This window comes from Podarcis liolepis (assembly GCF_965112155.1).
Source record: "Podarcis liolepis genome assembly, chromosome: 4".
Classification (NCBI taxonomy): domain Eukaryota; kingdom Metazoa; phylum Chordata; class Lepidosauria; order Squamata; family Lacertidae; genus Podarcis; species Podarcis liolepis.
The window spans coordinates 100,129,904-100,142,333 of record NC_139558.1 but is presented as its reverse complement, the minus strand read 5'-3'; the positions used below and the strand labels follow the sequence as shown (position 1 = coordinate 100,142,333).

Below are 12,430 nucleotides of genomic sequence, written 5' to 3'. Positions count from 1 at the left end.
AAGTAATTTTGAATCTCTCCCAAATACTTCAGTTTGTATTTGTTACCTAGGCTGTTTATAAACCAAGACACTTGCTTTTGTGCAGTTGTTACTAGACAGATATCATCAACATACAAAAGTAAATAACAAACACTTCCTTGCACCATTGCTGAATATAAACAGGAATCAGCCAGGCTTTGTTTGAATCCCATCTTTTTCAAAGTTGTGTCTATGCATTCATGCCATAGACGTGCACTTTGGTGTAATCCGTATAGTGCCCTTTGCAGTTTTAACACCATACTGTCTTTTTCTAGCTCATAACCTGGTATTTGCTGTAAATATACCTCGGCGTCAATAGGAGCATTTAAATATGCTGAGGCAACATCAAAATGATTAACTTTTAACCCTCTCAGACTTGCCATTGCTAAAACTGATTTTACTGTTTCAGCCTTTGCTGTTGGGGCAAACACTTCATCATAATGTATCATTTTCCTCTGTGTAAAGCCCCGTGCAACCAACCTGGCTTTCCTCTGACAACTACCACCAGCCAGCTTTTTCACTTTAAAAACCCACTTGCAGCTTATGGGCTTTTTACCTTCAGGCAATTCTGTAGGTACAAACACATTGTTGTTTAGCAGAGAGTTATACTCTGTCTGCATTGCCTTTAACCACGCCTCTTTCTCTAGAGTAGGTAACTCTTGCACTTCTTCAAAGTTTTCTGGTTCAGTTACACAAACCTGGTTTATGGTGGCTGGGAACCCATAACGGTCTGGAGGTTGACCTTTATTACTTCTTGTAGACCTCCTTGGTTCATTAATCTCACCCCCTGGGCTACCTTCAGGACTGCTTTTGGGGTGGATAGACTCTGTAGATCTACCTCCTCCTATCCCTGTTGCACTTTCTTCTCTCCCCTGCTCCATGCTAGCAGCTGGAGAAAAATGCTCAACCTTTACCTCCTCCCTTTCAGTTTCTTTGGGAGAGCTGCCAATTCTTAGCTTTGTTTCAGCTGCCTTATCAGGTATGCTCGGCAGTAAAACTTTTTCTGGCAGCAGGTTTGCATGTATCTTGGGCCAATTTCTTTGCTCATTAAAGCTGGCTGATCGACTATAACTCAAAAGGTTTTTATCATCTTCAAACCTGTAGGCTTTCGTACCACTTTCATACCCAAGAAATAGCAACTGCTGTGCCCTTTTCCCACCTTTTCTTCGGTTTTTCACAGGTATGTCAACCCATGCCTTTGTCCCAAAGATTCTTAAATGTTGCAAACTGGGACTTTTGTTATAGAGAATTTTATAGGGTATGTCATCTAGTACCCTTGACCACAAGCGATTCCCAAGATAATTCGCAGTCTTAATACTCTCAGCCCAGTACTTAATTGGAAGATTTGCATCTGCTAACAATGCTTTCATTTGTGTTTGCAAGACACCTCCCCTACGCTCTGCTACTCCGTTCTCCTGAGGCGTGGCCACATTGGTAAGCCTATGTTTAATCCCTTGGGCACGCAACCAGTTTCTTAGGGAGCTTGCCATAAACTCCCCTCCCCTGTCTGATTGAATAGAGCACACCTTTTCACCAAGTTGCCTTTCTACCCTTCTTACCCAGAACTTCAAGGTTTGGGCAACATCAGACTTTTGCTTTAATGGATAGACCCAGCCAAATCTAGAAAAATCATCCACTAGGATTAAACAATACTTGTTGTGGGAGACACTAGGTGGAAAAGGACCAGTTACATCAGCATGAATCAACTCCAGTGGTTTTTTGGTTTCTCTCTGGCTTGCTCTTGCTACTGGGCAAGCCCTGCTTTTAACCTCCTTGCAGATATTGCAGTCTAAGTAATTATCACAACTTTTTATGTTTTTCATCCCCCCACACAACTCCAATGTTTTGTTTAGCACCTTATAGCTAGCATGAGCCAAACGCCTGTGCAGGAGATGAATACACATATCATGGGTCGGGACATTTTGCACATTTGCAACCTTAGATTCACACTGCAGTACATACATATTAGTTCTAAGGCTAGCATTTGCCAACACTGCCCCATTTTGCTTTATCTGGCACTGATCTCCCACAAAACTTACTTCAAAGCCTGCTTTTGCTAAATCAGGAATGCTCAGGAGATTGTTTTGCAAACTAGGCACACACAACACATTCCTGAATGTGTGTCCCAGCTGTGGGAACACAACCTCCCCCTCACAAACCACATTAGCTTTCTGGCCTGTAGCAAGACTTACATGTTTTTTGTTTGAAGCCCTAGCATCAGTTAGCAGTCCTTTTCTTTTACAAAAGGTTTGAGAAGCTCCACTGTCCAGAACCCACAGCTCCTCATTTTCTTGACCATCTGCAGACACCCAAGCGGTAGACTCCCTCTGCTGCCACTTGTGCTTCCGCTGTTTTTGTTGTTTTCTCGGGCAGTCCCGCAGCAGATGTCCACTGGACTTGCAGCAAAAACACCTTTTTACTTTGTTGACCACCGGCTGGTCTGCAGCAGCTCCTCCTGGCTGTTTCTCCGGCTCCCGACACCTCTGCTCTTCCCGGCTGTTGTTCCCTCTGGGATGCTCCAACAGCTGGGCTGAGGTCATCTTTCGCTCTGCACGTCTGTCCTCCTCTGCATACAACCGTCCGGTCACGTATTCCAGAGTCAGCTTATCAGTCTCTACAGACTCGAGGGAGTTGACCAGCATATCATAGCTGTCATCAAGGGAACTCAGGACTATAAAGACTTTGTCCTCTTCCCCCACAGGCCTCCCTCTTAAGGCTAGCTCCTGGAAACAGCCTGTTAGGAATTTTAGGTGGTTTACCAGGGAGTCCCCCGGTTTCTTCCGACACCGGTACAGTCTCCTGGTCAGTGTTATCAGTGAGCCAGCCGTCTCTCGCACATGGACAGCCTTGAGTGCATTCCACGCCTCACTTGCCGTCACCTTATCAGCTACGTAGACTAGCTGGCTGTCGTCCACTCCAAGGATGATCGTAGCCAAAGCTTTCTCATCCTTTTCAAGCTGGGCCTCTGCTAGTGCCAGCTTTTCATCATCGTCCTCATCCTCCTCAGGGGGCTGTGGTGGAGTTTCCACCACTTTCCACAGGCCCTCACGCTTGAGGAAGTGTTGCATGCGGACTGACCAGATGCTGTAGTTCGTGGCCGTCAGCTTCTCCAGCAACACGCCAGTTCTGGACTGCTCCATCCCTGCAGCTCACCTCCAGCACCCACGGCTAGATAACTGCCACCTGTACTCTTGCGCAGCGGAAGCGTGCTGGGCCCATAACCCTGTCGCGTATTCCACGCGGCGTTTTCAGCAAAGCACTAAGAGTTCCAGGTTTTTCAGTGCAGTCCTTTTTAATGTGAGTTATATGCAGGCATTTACAAAAGAAACAGTCCACACAGAGTACTTACAAACGAATACTCTCCACCACAGCACCATCACACTACAGCACAACCACCACACCCCTGTTAAACAGGCTTTCCTTTTTAAAACAGGTGATAGCCAATTACACTAATCACACTCCTGCTGAGTCACTCTGGCCCAGCAGCGTATTGCATCATCCTGTTGAAGCCTGCAGACTTATCCAGTATCCTGCGAATCCCAACAGGGGGTTGTTTTATGGGGGGGGGAATTAAGGATGATATGTTTTGTTTATATTCCATATATATATATATATATATATATATATATATATATGACCATTGAATCCATCTAGCTCAGTACTGTCTACACTGACTGGCAGTGACTCTTGAGGGTTTCATGCAGGAGTTTTTTCCAGCCCTATCGAAATATGCCATTGGGGACTGAACCTAGGACCGTCTGCTCTACCGCTGAGTTAGGACCTTTCCCCAAACAACTCCAGTATCTAACACAGATCTTTTCTTAGACTCTTGATTTAAAGGATTGTTAAAAGCTAGCAGGCATCTAGAGAGTTCTTCGACGTACCTTGTAGCCATTGTCTTCCTTACGGTTATGGGAAGCAGTAATCATCACCCCAGCTACAGCTCTGAGCTGCTGAACTGCGTAGGGCTGCAAGACAAAAACCACATTCACTCTCCAGCATGCCAGGATTTCCGAAACAGCCCAGATAGGAACTCAGGATATTCCAAGCGTCTGCACAACTGATGCAAGAAGAATATGTGGACCCTTGAATGACAACTGCCATTCAGTTTGACCTTTGAGTTACGCAGTGTTTTTGGCTTGACAATGCTATTAAACAAAAGAGGAATCCCTAGATATTTCCCAAGTCACATCCTCTAAACAAGCAAGTTATTATAAGTGGCTCAGAGCTGTTCATCAGCTTAGTGCCAAAGATACAGGAAAATCAATATGCCTAACTGAGCCCAAGATGGTGTTGTGAAGACACGCACATTCCAATGATATCAAAAGGCCTGAAAACATGTTCAGCTCTCTCTGTATTGCACCCAAGACTGCAGTCCAGAAAGCCCCAGGCACATGAAAGCAAAGGCTTCGGGTCTTGTTTCTAAGCACAAGCCACTCCATACCCAAGGGAAGAGTTCAAACATCTACTGCGCATGCAGAGATGGGTTGGAGCCCAGGATTTTGACCTTTCACGACTCTGGAAAGCAAGTGCTACAAACGGTAATAATGGTAATCCATACATTTGAGGAGCACATCTGCCGTAAGTCGAGATATGTTCAGTGGGCAGACCTTCTGTAATGTTATTTGTGCAATTTCTGGTATGAGAAAGAATTGCCGCTCCAAGAGACTTCAGGTAACACATATTCACCCCCCCCCCTATTTAATTATATGATTGATCAAATTTATATACCACCCTTCATCCAAAGATCTCAAAAATAAATAGTGAAAACAAAAACAAAACAAAAAATAACTCCCAAGGCATCTGACATATACATGTTGATGTTGCAACAGATTTCAAATGGTTTTGAAACAGGGGTTCAAGTCACCTATTCCGACTCTAGCAAAGGATCACCAGAGGATATATACTGGTAATTTCATCAAGCCAAGGCCTGACATTATTCAGAATTCTAATTTCTACTTTAAGTATCAAGCACACCACTGCTCCATTGCCGTATGTAAATGCTAGCCCTTACAGCAAACAAACTAACTGTGATCAATCCAAACATTCATTTCTTACCCCTGCCACAACATTCAATAAGGTTTCGCACTAGAGATGTGGATCCAGTTTAGAACCTGCTGGCCATGTTCCCAATAATAATAATAATAATATAAGGATGGACTTACCACAAAAGGAGTGGGAACATATCTTGAGAACAGGTAGACAGGTACACCCTTAGCAAGCAGGACTGCTGCTGTGAGCTTTGCAAGTCTGTGGAAAACAAAAAAATGATAAAGCCACTCTCCTGTCCATTGCACTCTCCCCAAAATCCTAAGACAAGACAAATTCCCATTTCCTTTTTAAAAAGAAAAAGAAGAAAGTGGCAAATGGATAAATAAATGGGTAATGTCACCTGACCCAATGTAGGGCAGCTGCGCAAAGGGTAGCTTCCCTGTTAAGAATCTACGAAAGGGATCAACAATAAACTGCAAATATCACTATGCTTTTATAGGCACCTATAGTATTGATCTATAGTATCTAAGTATCTATAGTATCTAAGGGACGCGGGTGGCGCTGTGGGTTAAACCACAGAGCCTAGGACGTGCCAATCAGAAGGTCGGCGGTTCGAATCCCCACGATGGAGTGAGCTCCCGTTGCTCGGTCCCTGCTCCTGCCAACCTAGCAGTTCGAAAGCACGTCAAAGTGCAAGTAGATAAATAGGTACCGCTCTGGCGGGAAGGTAAACGGCGTTTCTGTGTGCTGCTCTGGTTTGCCAAAAGTGGCTTAGTCATGCTGGCCACATGACCCGGAAGCTGTACGCCGGCTCCCTCAGCCAGTAAAGTGAGATGAACACCACAAACCCAGAGTCAGCCACGACTGGACCTAATGGTCAGGGGTCCTTTATAGTATTGCCACACCTGGAATACTATGCACAGTTCTAGTTGCCACATCTCAAAAAAAGGATATTGTAGAGCTAGAAAACATGCAGAGACAGGCAATCAAAATAATTTGGAGTCTGTAGCTACTCTCACACAAGGAAAGAGCGCACTGTTGGGGGCTTCTTAAGGTGCGTAAGGGGAAATATGACAGAGAAATATAAAATTGTGCCTGGTGCAGAGAAAGTGGATAGAAGAAGAAGAAGAGTTTGGATTTGATATCCCGCTTTATCACTACCCGAAGGAGTCTCAAAGCGGCTCACATTCTCCTTTCCCTTCCTCCCACACAACAAACACTTTGTGAGGTGAGTGGGGCTGAGAGACTTCAGAGAAGTGTGACTGGCCCAAGGTCACCCAGCAGCTGCATGTGGAGGAGCGGAGACGCGAACCCGGTTCCCCAGATTACGAGACTACCACTCTTAACCACTACACCACACTGGCTCTCTCCCCCCATCTAATTTTTCTCCCCTTCATCTAATAAGACTATAATTTGGGATCATCTAATGTAGCTGAATAGTGGGGGTCAGTTCAGGACAGAATACAGGGAAGTCCCACTTGATGACAATCAACTTGGACAGCTTTAAGAGGGGATTAGTCGAATTCATGGCAAAAAAGGCTATCAACAGCTGCTGGTCATGGCAGCAATATGCCACCTCCAGGATCTGAGGCAGGCAGCATATGGGGAAAGAACAGCAGGAGGGCTATGGTGTGCATGTGCTGCTTGAGGGCTTATTGCTGGGCAATGTGGGAAACAGGATGCTGAATCAACTAAGCAGGGCTCCTCTTGTGTTATGCTTGAGACGGAGTGCTGAGTCAGCATTCAGTTCACTGGTACAAACACCTGTCATTTGAGTTGCAAGGCGAGAAGGAAGCTAGGCTGACTATGTTCCTCATACTATGTTTGTCTGCACTCCAAATCTACTATGGTTCTCTCCCTCTCCCTCCAGGGGGCACAATTTGATGCCTGTAATGTGCCAAACGTGGGACATATCTGCTCTCTAATTCTAAACTACTTAAACTCAAAGAAAATACAACAATACACACACCCTGCCCCAAGGTCTCTCTTGAACTGGCCTCATATTAAATAGCTCTGTGGCTTTTGGGAGAAGTTTTTAAAGCACCAGGAAGGCTTGGGCAGAGGTTCTGCAAATCTGCCTGATCCTAGGCCTTATCTGTAGGACCTGACACAAATTATGCATTTAATGAAAAGAGCCAGGCCTGTGCAACAGGTGTAACGCCTAAGTATCAAATCCATGGCTTGAGTTATTCTGTGCCTGACTTCATCCACCAAACTGCCCCTTATGACTGAAATGAGATCTGTAATGTGGCAGAACGGAGGCTACGCCTTCGTGTCGCTTTCAGATACAGACGTTCACATTCAAAAAGAACTGATATATCTTCCAGGTTTCTTCTCGTCTTCAAATTTTAAAAGTTTGATTTCTGCTTAGTGCAAAGGGGACTTAGTCATTCCATGGCAATCTTGTTTCTACTCCCAACCAAGCCCATACCTTAAGCTGCTGCAACTGCTGGTTATCTGGCCTCGCGTGTCATATCCAACAACAAAACCACGTTGCTTGAAGTCTGGAAACGATTTCTCAAGGTATTTGTACATCCCCTGCAGCAAAGTAAAAAGAGAAGTCCCATGCATAAAGCCTCCTATTTGATTAGGTTTTCAGACCTTCCCTATTCCACTAGCACAGGGAAGCTGTAATAAAGAATTCTCTGTCCCAATTATGTAATCCGAATTTGTCATGGTGGACAAATTATATTATCAATTAGAGTTGTTTCCTTCTTTATTGAGCAATCTCAGGAGAAGCTATAGTACAATGTTTTCTCATTTGTAACTTCACATCAGTCCTGCAACATTGGCTACACCAAGTTAATTACCCAAAGCCTCCTCGTTAGGGAGCAGGTGGAACATCTGAACCTTGGTCAACCATAGTCTCAAATCTGGCACTGATGACTGCCATCAGCAAGGCAAGAGAAACAAAAGAAAATCCATAAATTTGACTTTAATTCACCCTTACCAACTGTCTCCAGTGCTATTCAATGAAAAGTTTCCCTACATAGTAAGCCAGGTATGAGGAATCTTTTTGGCCCAGAGAGCCAAATCTTTAGCTTCCCCCAATCCATGAGCCAACTCTGACAGGTGGGTAAGGCCACCCACCTATCAAACATCTGATGTCGCAATTATGCCAGGCGACTGAAAGATGGGTGGTACCATGGGGGTTCTCTAAAGGCGACCCACAGGGGAAGGGTCTGCTTCACTAGCAAAGCAGCACCCAAGCAGTACTGAACTCCACACATCAGCTGACATCACCCAGTGATGTAAACTGATGGTCAGGAGGGTGTGGTTTTGGGAAAATAACCTTATGGGACAATCTTGGCAGCAGGTCAAGACTGGCCCAAAGCCTGGAGGTTCGCCACCCCTGCCAGAAAACCTTCACAATGAATGGTACAGTGGTACCTTGGGTTACAGATACTTCAGGTTACAGAAGTTTCAGATTACAGACTCCACTAACCGAGAAATAGTACCTCGGGTTAAGAATTTTGCTTCAGGATAAGAACAGAAACCGCACGGCGGCGGCATGGCGGCAGTGGGAGGCCCCATTAGCTAAAGTGGTACCTCAGGTTAAGAACAGTTTCAGGTTAAGAACGGACCTCCAGAACAAATTAAGTTCTTAACCCGAGGTACCACTGTATTTACCCAACAGTAAAACAAATTATTCTTCACATAAGAATGGCTATTACTTATTCATACAGTCTCCAGCAAACATGGCATCTGCAGTTGTAGAACACTGTGGCCCAATTCAAACCACCATAGCTCGATTTAATTAGCTAATATGAACAAATATTGTGCCTCTACTCATAGACCCTTCCAACTCAGGGAAATTATTTAAAATATGGTTACCAGGCTTGGAATAGGCCAGGATAGTGAGCCATCTTCAACTGTGTTTTAAGAACCAGCCTTTTCCCAAAGTTGGTAACCATGGTGGCCCTGTTTAGACATTAACAGGAAATTATGGTTAACTGAAGACTTCCTGGTTTATTATAGCACAGTGAGAATTGGTGCGGTCATTTATTTATTTAAAAGTACTTCTAAGCAGTGTGCAAACTGACATTAAAAACACTACCATACAGAAATCCATTTGCATGGGCAAATGGATCATGCTCATCTCGGTTTATTCAGCTGTGGTATGAACATCCAAACTAGACCTCTGCCATGGACTCTCCAAGGAGTCTCTAGGACTTGGCATCAGAAATTATGCTTCGTGCAAAATGCAACTGATGTCAGCCCTAGCATGTTTCGTAGCAGTCTGCACTTGAGGTCTCTGATTAAGCAGATGGTTCCATAGGGAAGCAAGCAACACCTCACACTTTCCAAATGCAGTACCACAATTTGTAATTTTACTTGGTCTGGGAGAACTTTTAGTACCAATTTCACTTTCAGAATGGCTGAAATAATGGTGCTGCTCATATTGAAAAGCCCTTTTTCTTCAGCTTCCCACAAATCCAGCATGGATGTGTACCATAGGACACCTCTTCTCTTGACTCAGCACAAAGCCAACATAGAGAGAGGCTCAAAACCTGAATGCTGATTAAGCTCCTGGCACTTCAGCCACGGCCAGCAGAAATCTCAGTCATGAGATTGCTGATCAGCTAGTTAGCATGCTTATCTGAGGCTCAGTAGGACTGCACTGCAAAGCCTTTCCCCCATCATGCTGACTTTGATAGAGATTTAGCTGGGACACCATGAAGGGCTTGGGGGTCTGCAAGTTCATGCAAGGAGAATGGTGGACAGAGTTTCATACTGCCTCTTTTCCCCACAAAAGCGTAAGAACGGGGAGCTCCAGAATCTGAGGTGTAAGGTGCCAAAGGTGGCCAACTCCCCATTCCCATGCCAGCCTGCCAGATGCAACCCAGGCGGTTGTGTGCCAAAAGAGGAGAGCAGCTGCACTACAATAAGTGCTTGATTAGCAAATAGTTCCAAACAGTATTAGCAAGCCAGCCAGGATACGATACAGGAGGGCATATGCAACCCAAGGCCGTTAACCAGTCTGTCCTAAGGGGAATAATCTTCCCAATCTAAATATTTCATTTCATTTCACTTTTCATTTGTATACCGCCTTTCTACATTACTATATGCAAGTCAGTTTACAAGCTGAAGAAACAACAAAATACCATGCGGTAGACAACAAAGATGGTTTTATAACACTCTAATCCAATACAAAAAAGTCATAATAAAAACATAACTTTTAAATAAACAACTTATATCAAATAGTTCTATTCAATAATCTAAGGTATACCTGTACAGTAGTACACCAGGTTAAGTACTTACCATATTTTTTGCTCTATAGGACGCACCGGACCATAGGACGCACCTTGTTTTAGAGGGGGAGAACAAGAAAATAATAATTCTCCCCCTCTCTGCTCAGCGCCCCTTCAGCGAAGTGGCAGGAGAAACGGAGCCCCTTCCATTTCTCCTCCCGCTTGGCTGAAGGGGCGCTGCGCAGCTCTCCCTCTCTGCTGAAGCCAGGAGAGCAAGACTCTCCTGGCTTCAGCAAAAGGAACCTGAAGCCTCCGGAACACAGCGGGAACTCGCGCTGTGCTCCGAAGTCTTCAGGCAGTTATCCCTGAAGCCCGGAGAGCAAGAGGGAAGGGTGTGCACCGACCCCTCTTGCTCTTCAGGCTTCAGCGAAAGCAACGCGTAGCCCCGGAGGTGGAGGGAGCGCTCCCTCTGCGCTTCGGAGGCTTCGCGTTGCTATTGCTGAAGCCAAGGAGCCTGCATTTGTTCCATAGGACGCACACACATTTCCCCTTAATTTTTGGAGGGGGGAAAAGTGCATCCCATAGAGCGAAAAATACGGTCATTCGTTCCAGAGGTCCGTTCTTAACCTGAAACTGTTCTTAACCTGAAGCACCACTTTAGCTAATGGGGCCTCCTGCTGCTGCCGCGCCATCAGAGCACGATTTCTGTTCTCATCCTGAAGCAAAGTTCTTAACCCGAGGTACTATTTCTGGTTTAGCGGAGTCTGTAACCTGAAGCATATGTAACCTGAAGCGTATGTAACCAGAGGTTACCACTGTATTTGGCATGGCAAAGCTGGACCAGCCCTGTACTTATTTATTTTCTAGTCAGATAGAAAAACTTTATAACACATTCCGAAACCGAGATGAAGGGAAGTCAGTCAGTGTTATGTGTTTTGTAGTTAATGTAGTTAATCTGTTGTTGACCTATGTTAAGAGTTTTTCTTTTTTTTTTTCTTTTCTTTCCTTCTCCTTATTTGTCCTCTTTATTATTATTTTCCTTTTTAATTTTTTTATGTATTCTTTTTGGTGTGAATGTGTTGTGTATGTCTTTTTTGTTTGGTTTAATGTATGATGTTACAAAATGAATTAAAACCAATAAAAAAAACAAATAAAAAAATAATAATATTTATTTTCTAGTCAATGCAAAATGCAAAAGTTTAGTCAAAAGCTGCAGTGTAGCTGGCAGCCTCCCAAAACGATTTCCCAGTCTTAGCCTTCACCAAAATGCAAATATAAACCTGAAACAAAGGGCTTGAAGAAGACAAACAAGGATTTTCAAGAACTCCTGAAGTTCAGGGGAAAACCTGCCTTAACCCACTTGTCAAAGAATGCTGTCTTATGCAACAAGAAATCATTACCGAAGAAAATAACCACCAGTCAGGGAGATAACCAGCAAAGCTAGCACAACAGTGTTCGCAGAGACTTCCTGGTATCTGAACTGAAGTCTTCTGCCAAGAATGCTTATTATTACTTAGCAGCCAATCCAAAGTTCCTCGTGCTTCCAGTAGACCAAAACACAAAGCTGGCACGTGCTCTTCAGGCTGTCACAGCATGAACACTTTCAAAGTGAACAAAACAGAGAGGTCAGAAAGTACAAAGCTGTGTTTGCTTCCTCAGCAGCCCAGCAAGGCCCATGAGCACGTTGAGTTCCTTAAAGCCTGCCCTGCTGTAAAAGTGCTTTGGTACTCCTCATATGCACATATTAATTCGGTAATCATTTATAGTTGAAGGCTTTCAGCTTGTTAGCCGCTCATGTTCAACAAAGGGAATTACATCGACCATATGCACACGGGAAGCTCAAATTTATATAGCAAGGTAGTTGACTTTTGTGTGAAACAGCTCTCTTTTGGAGCTTCTGAACTTTCAGCAAAGCCAACATAAACCCCCAAAAGAGGAGCCACATTGATGTGTCGTTCAGCTCCTTGGGCACAGCTTTGCACAACTGGGTTCCTGCTTAGTGAGGCAGCCATGAGGCCACTCTTTGTTTCCTCTGAATATACTGCCTTGGTGCTTCCACATCTTCAAAACACTTTTTAAAAACCCTTGCTATTCTGGCAGACCACAGACACTGAAGATTTTTAAAAATGTAATGAATAAAAATGTTTTAAAACCATAAGGCGGCAGTTCAGGGAGGCGCTGACTGCTCCACCTGGTCTTTTTAACTGCACAATAACCCTGTGAGGTAG

The 12,430-nt window shown here is 44.4% G+C and overlaps 1 protein-coding gene across 1 annotated transcript in view; it reads right to left on the bottom strand.

Moving 5' to 3' along the window:
* PGM2L1 (phosphoglucomutase 2 like 1) overlaps window positions 1-12,430 on the bottom strand; it is a 44,461-nt gene that overhangs the window by 17,706 nt on the left and 14,325 nt on the right. Inside the window, exons 3-5 of the mRNA XM_083499647.1 lie at window positions 7,442-7,548; window positions 5,184-5,268; window positions 3,903-3,986 (exon numbers count right to left, since the gene is read on the bottom strand). Coding sequence (XP_083355773.1) covers window positions 3,903-3,986; window positions 5,184-5,268; window positions 7,442-7,548 — 276 coding nt within the window. The remainder of the gene's footprint in view (window positions 1-3,902; window positions 3,987-5,183; window positions 5,269-7,441; window positions 7,549-12,430) is intronic.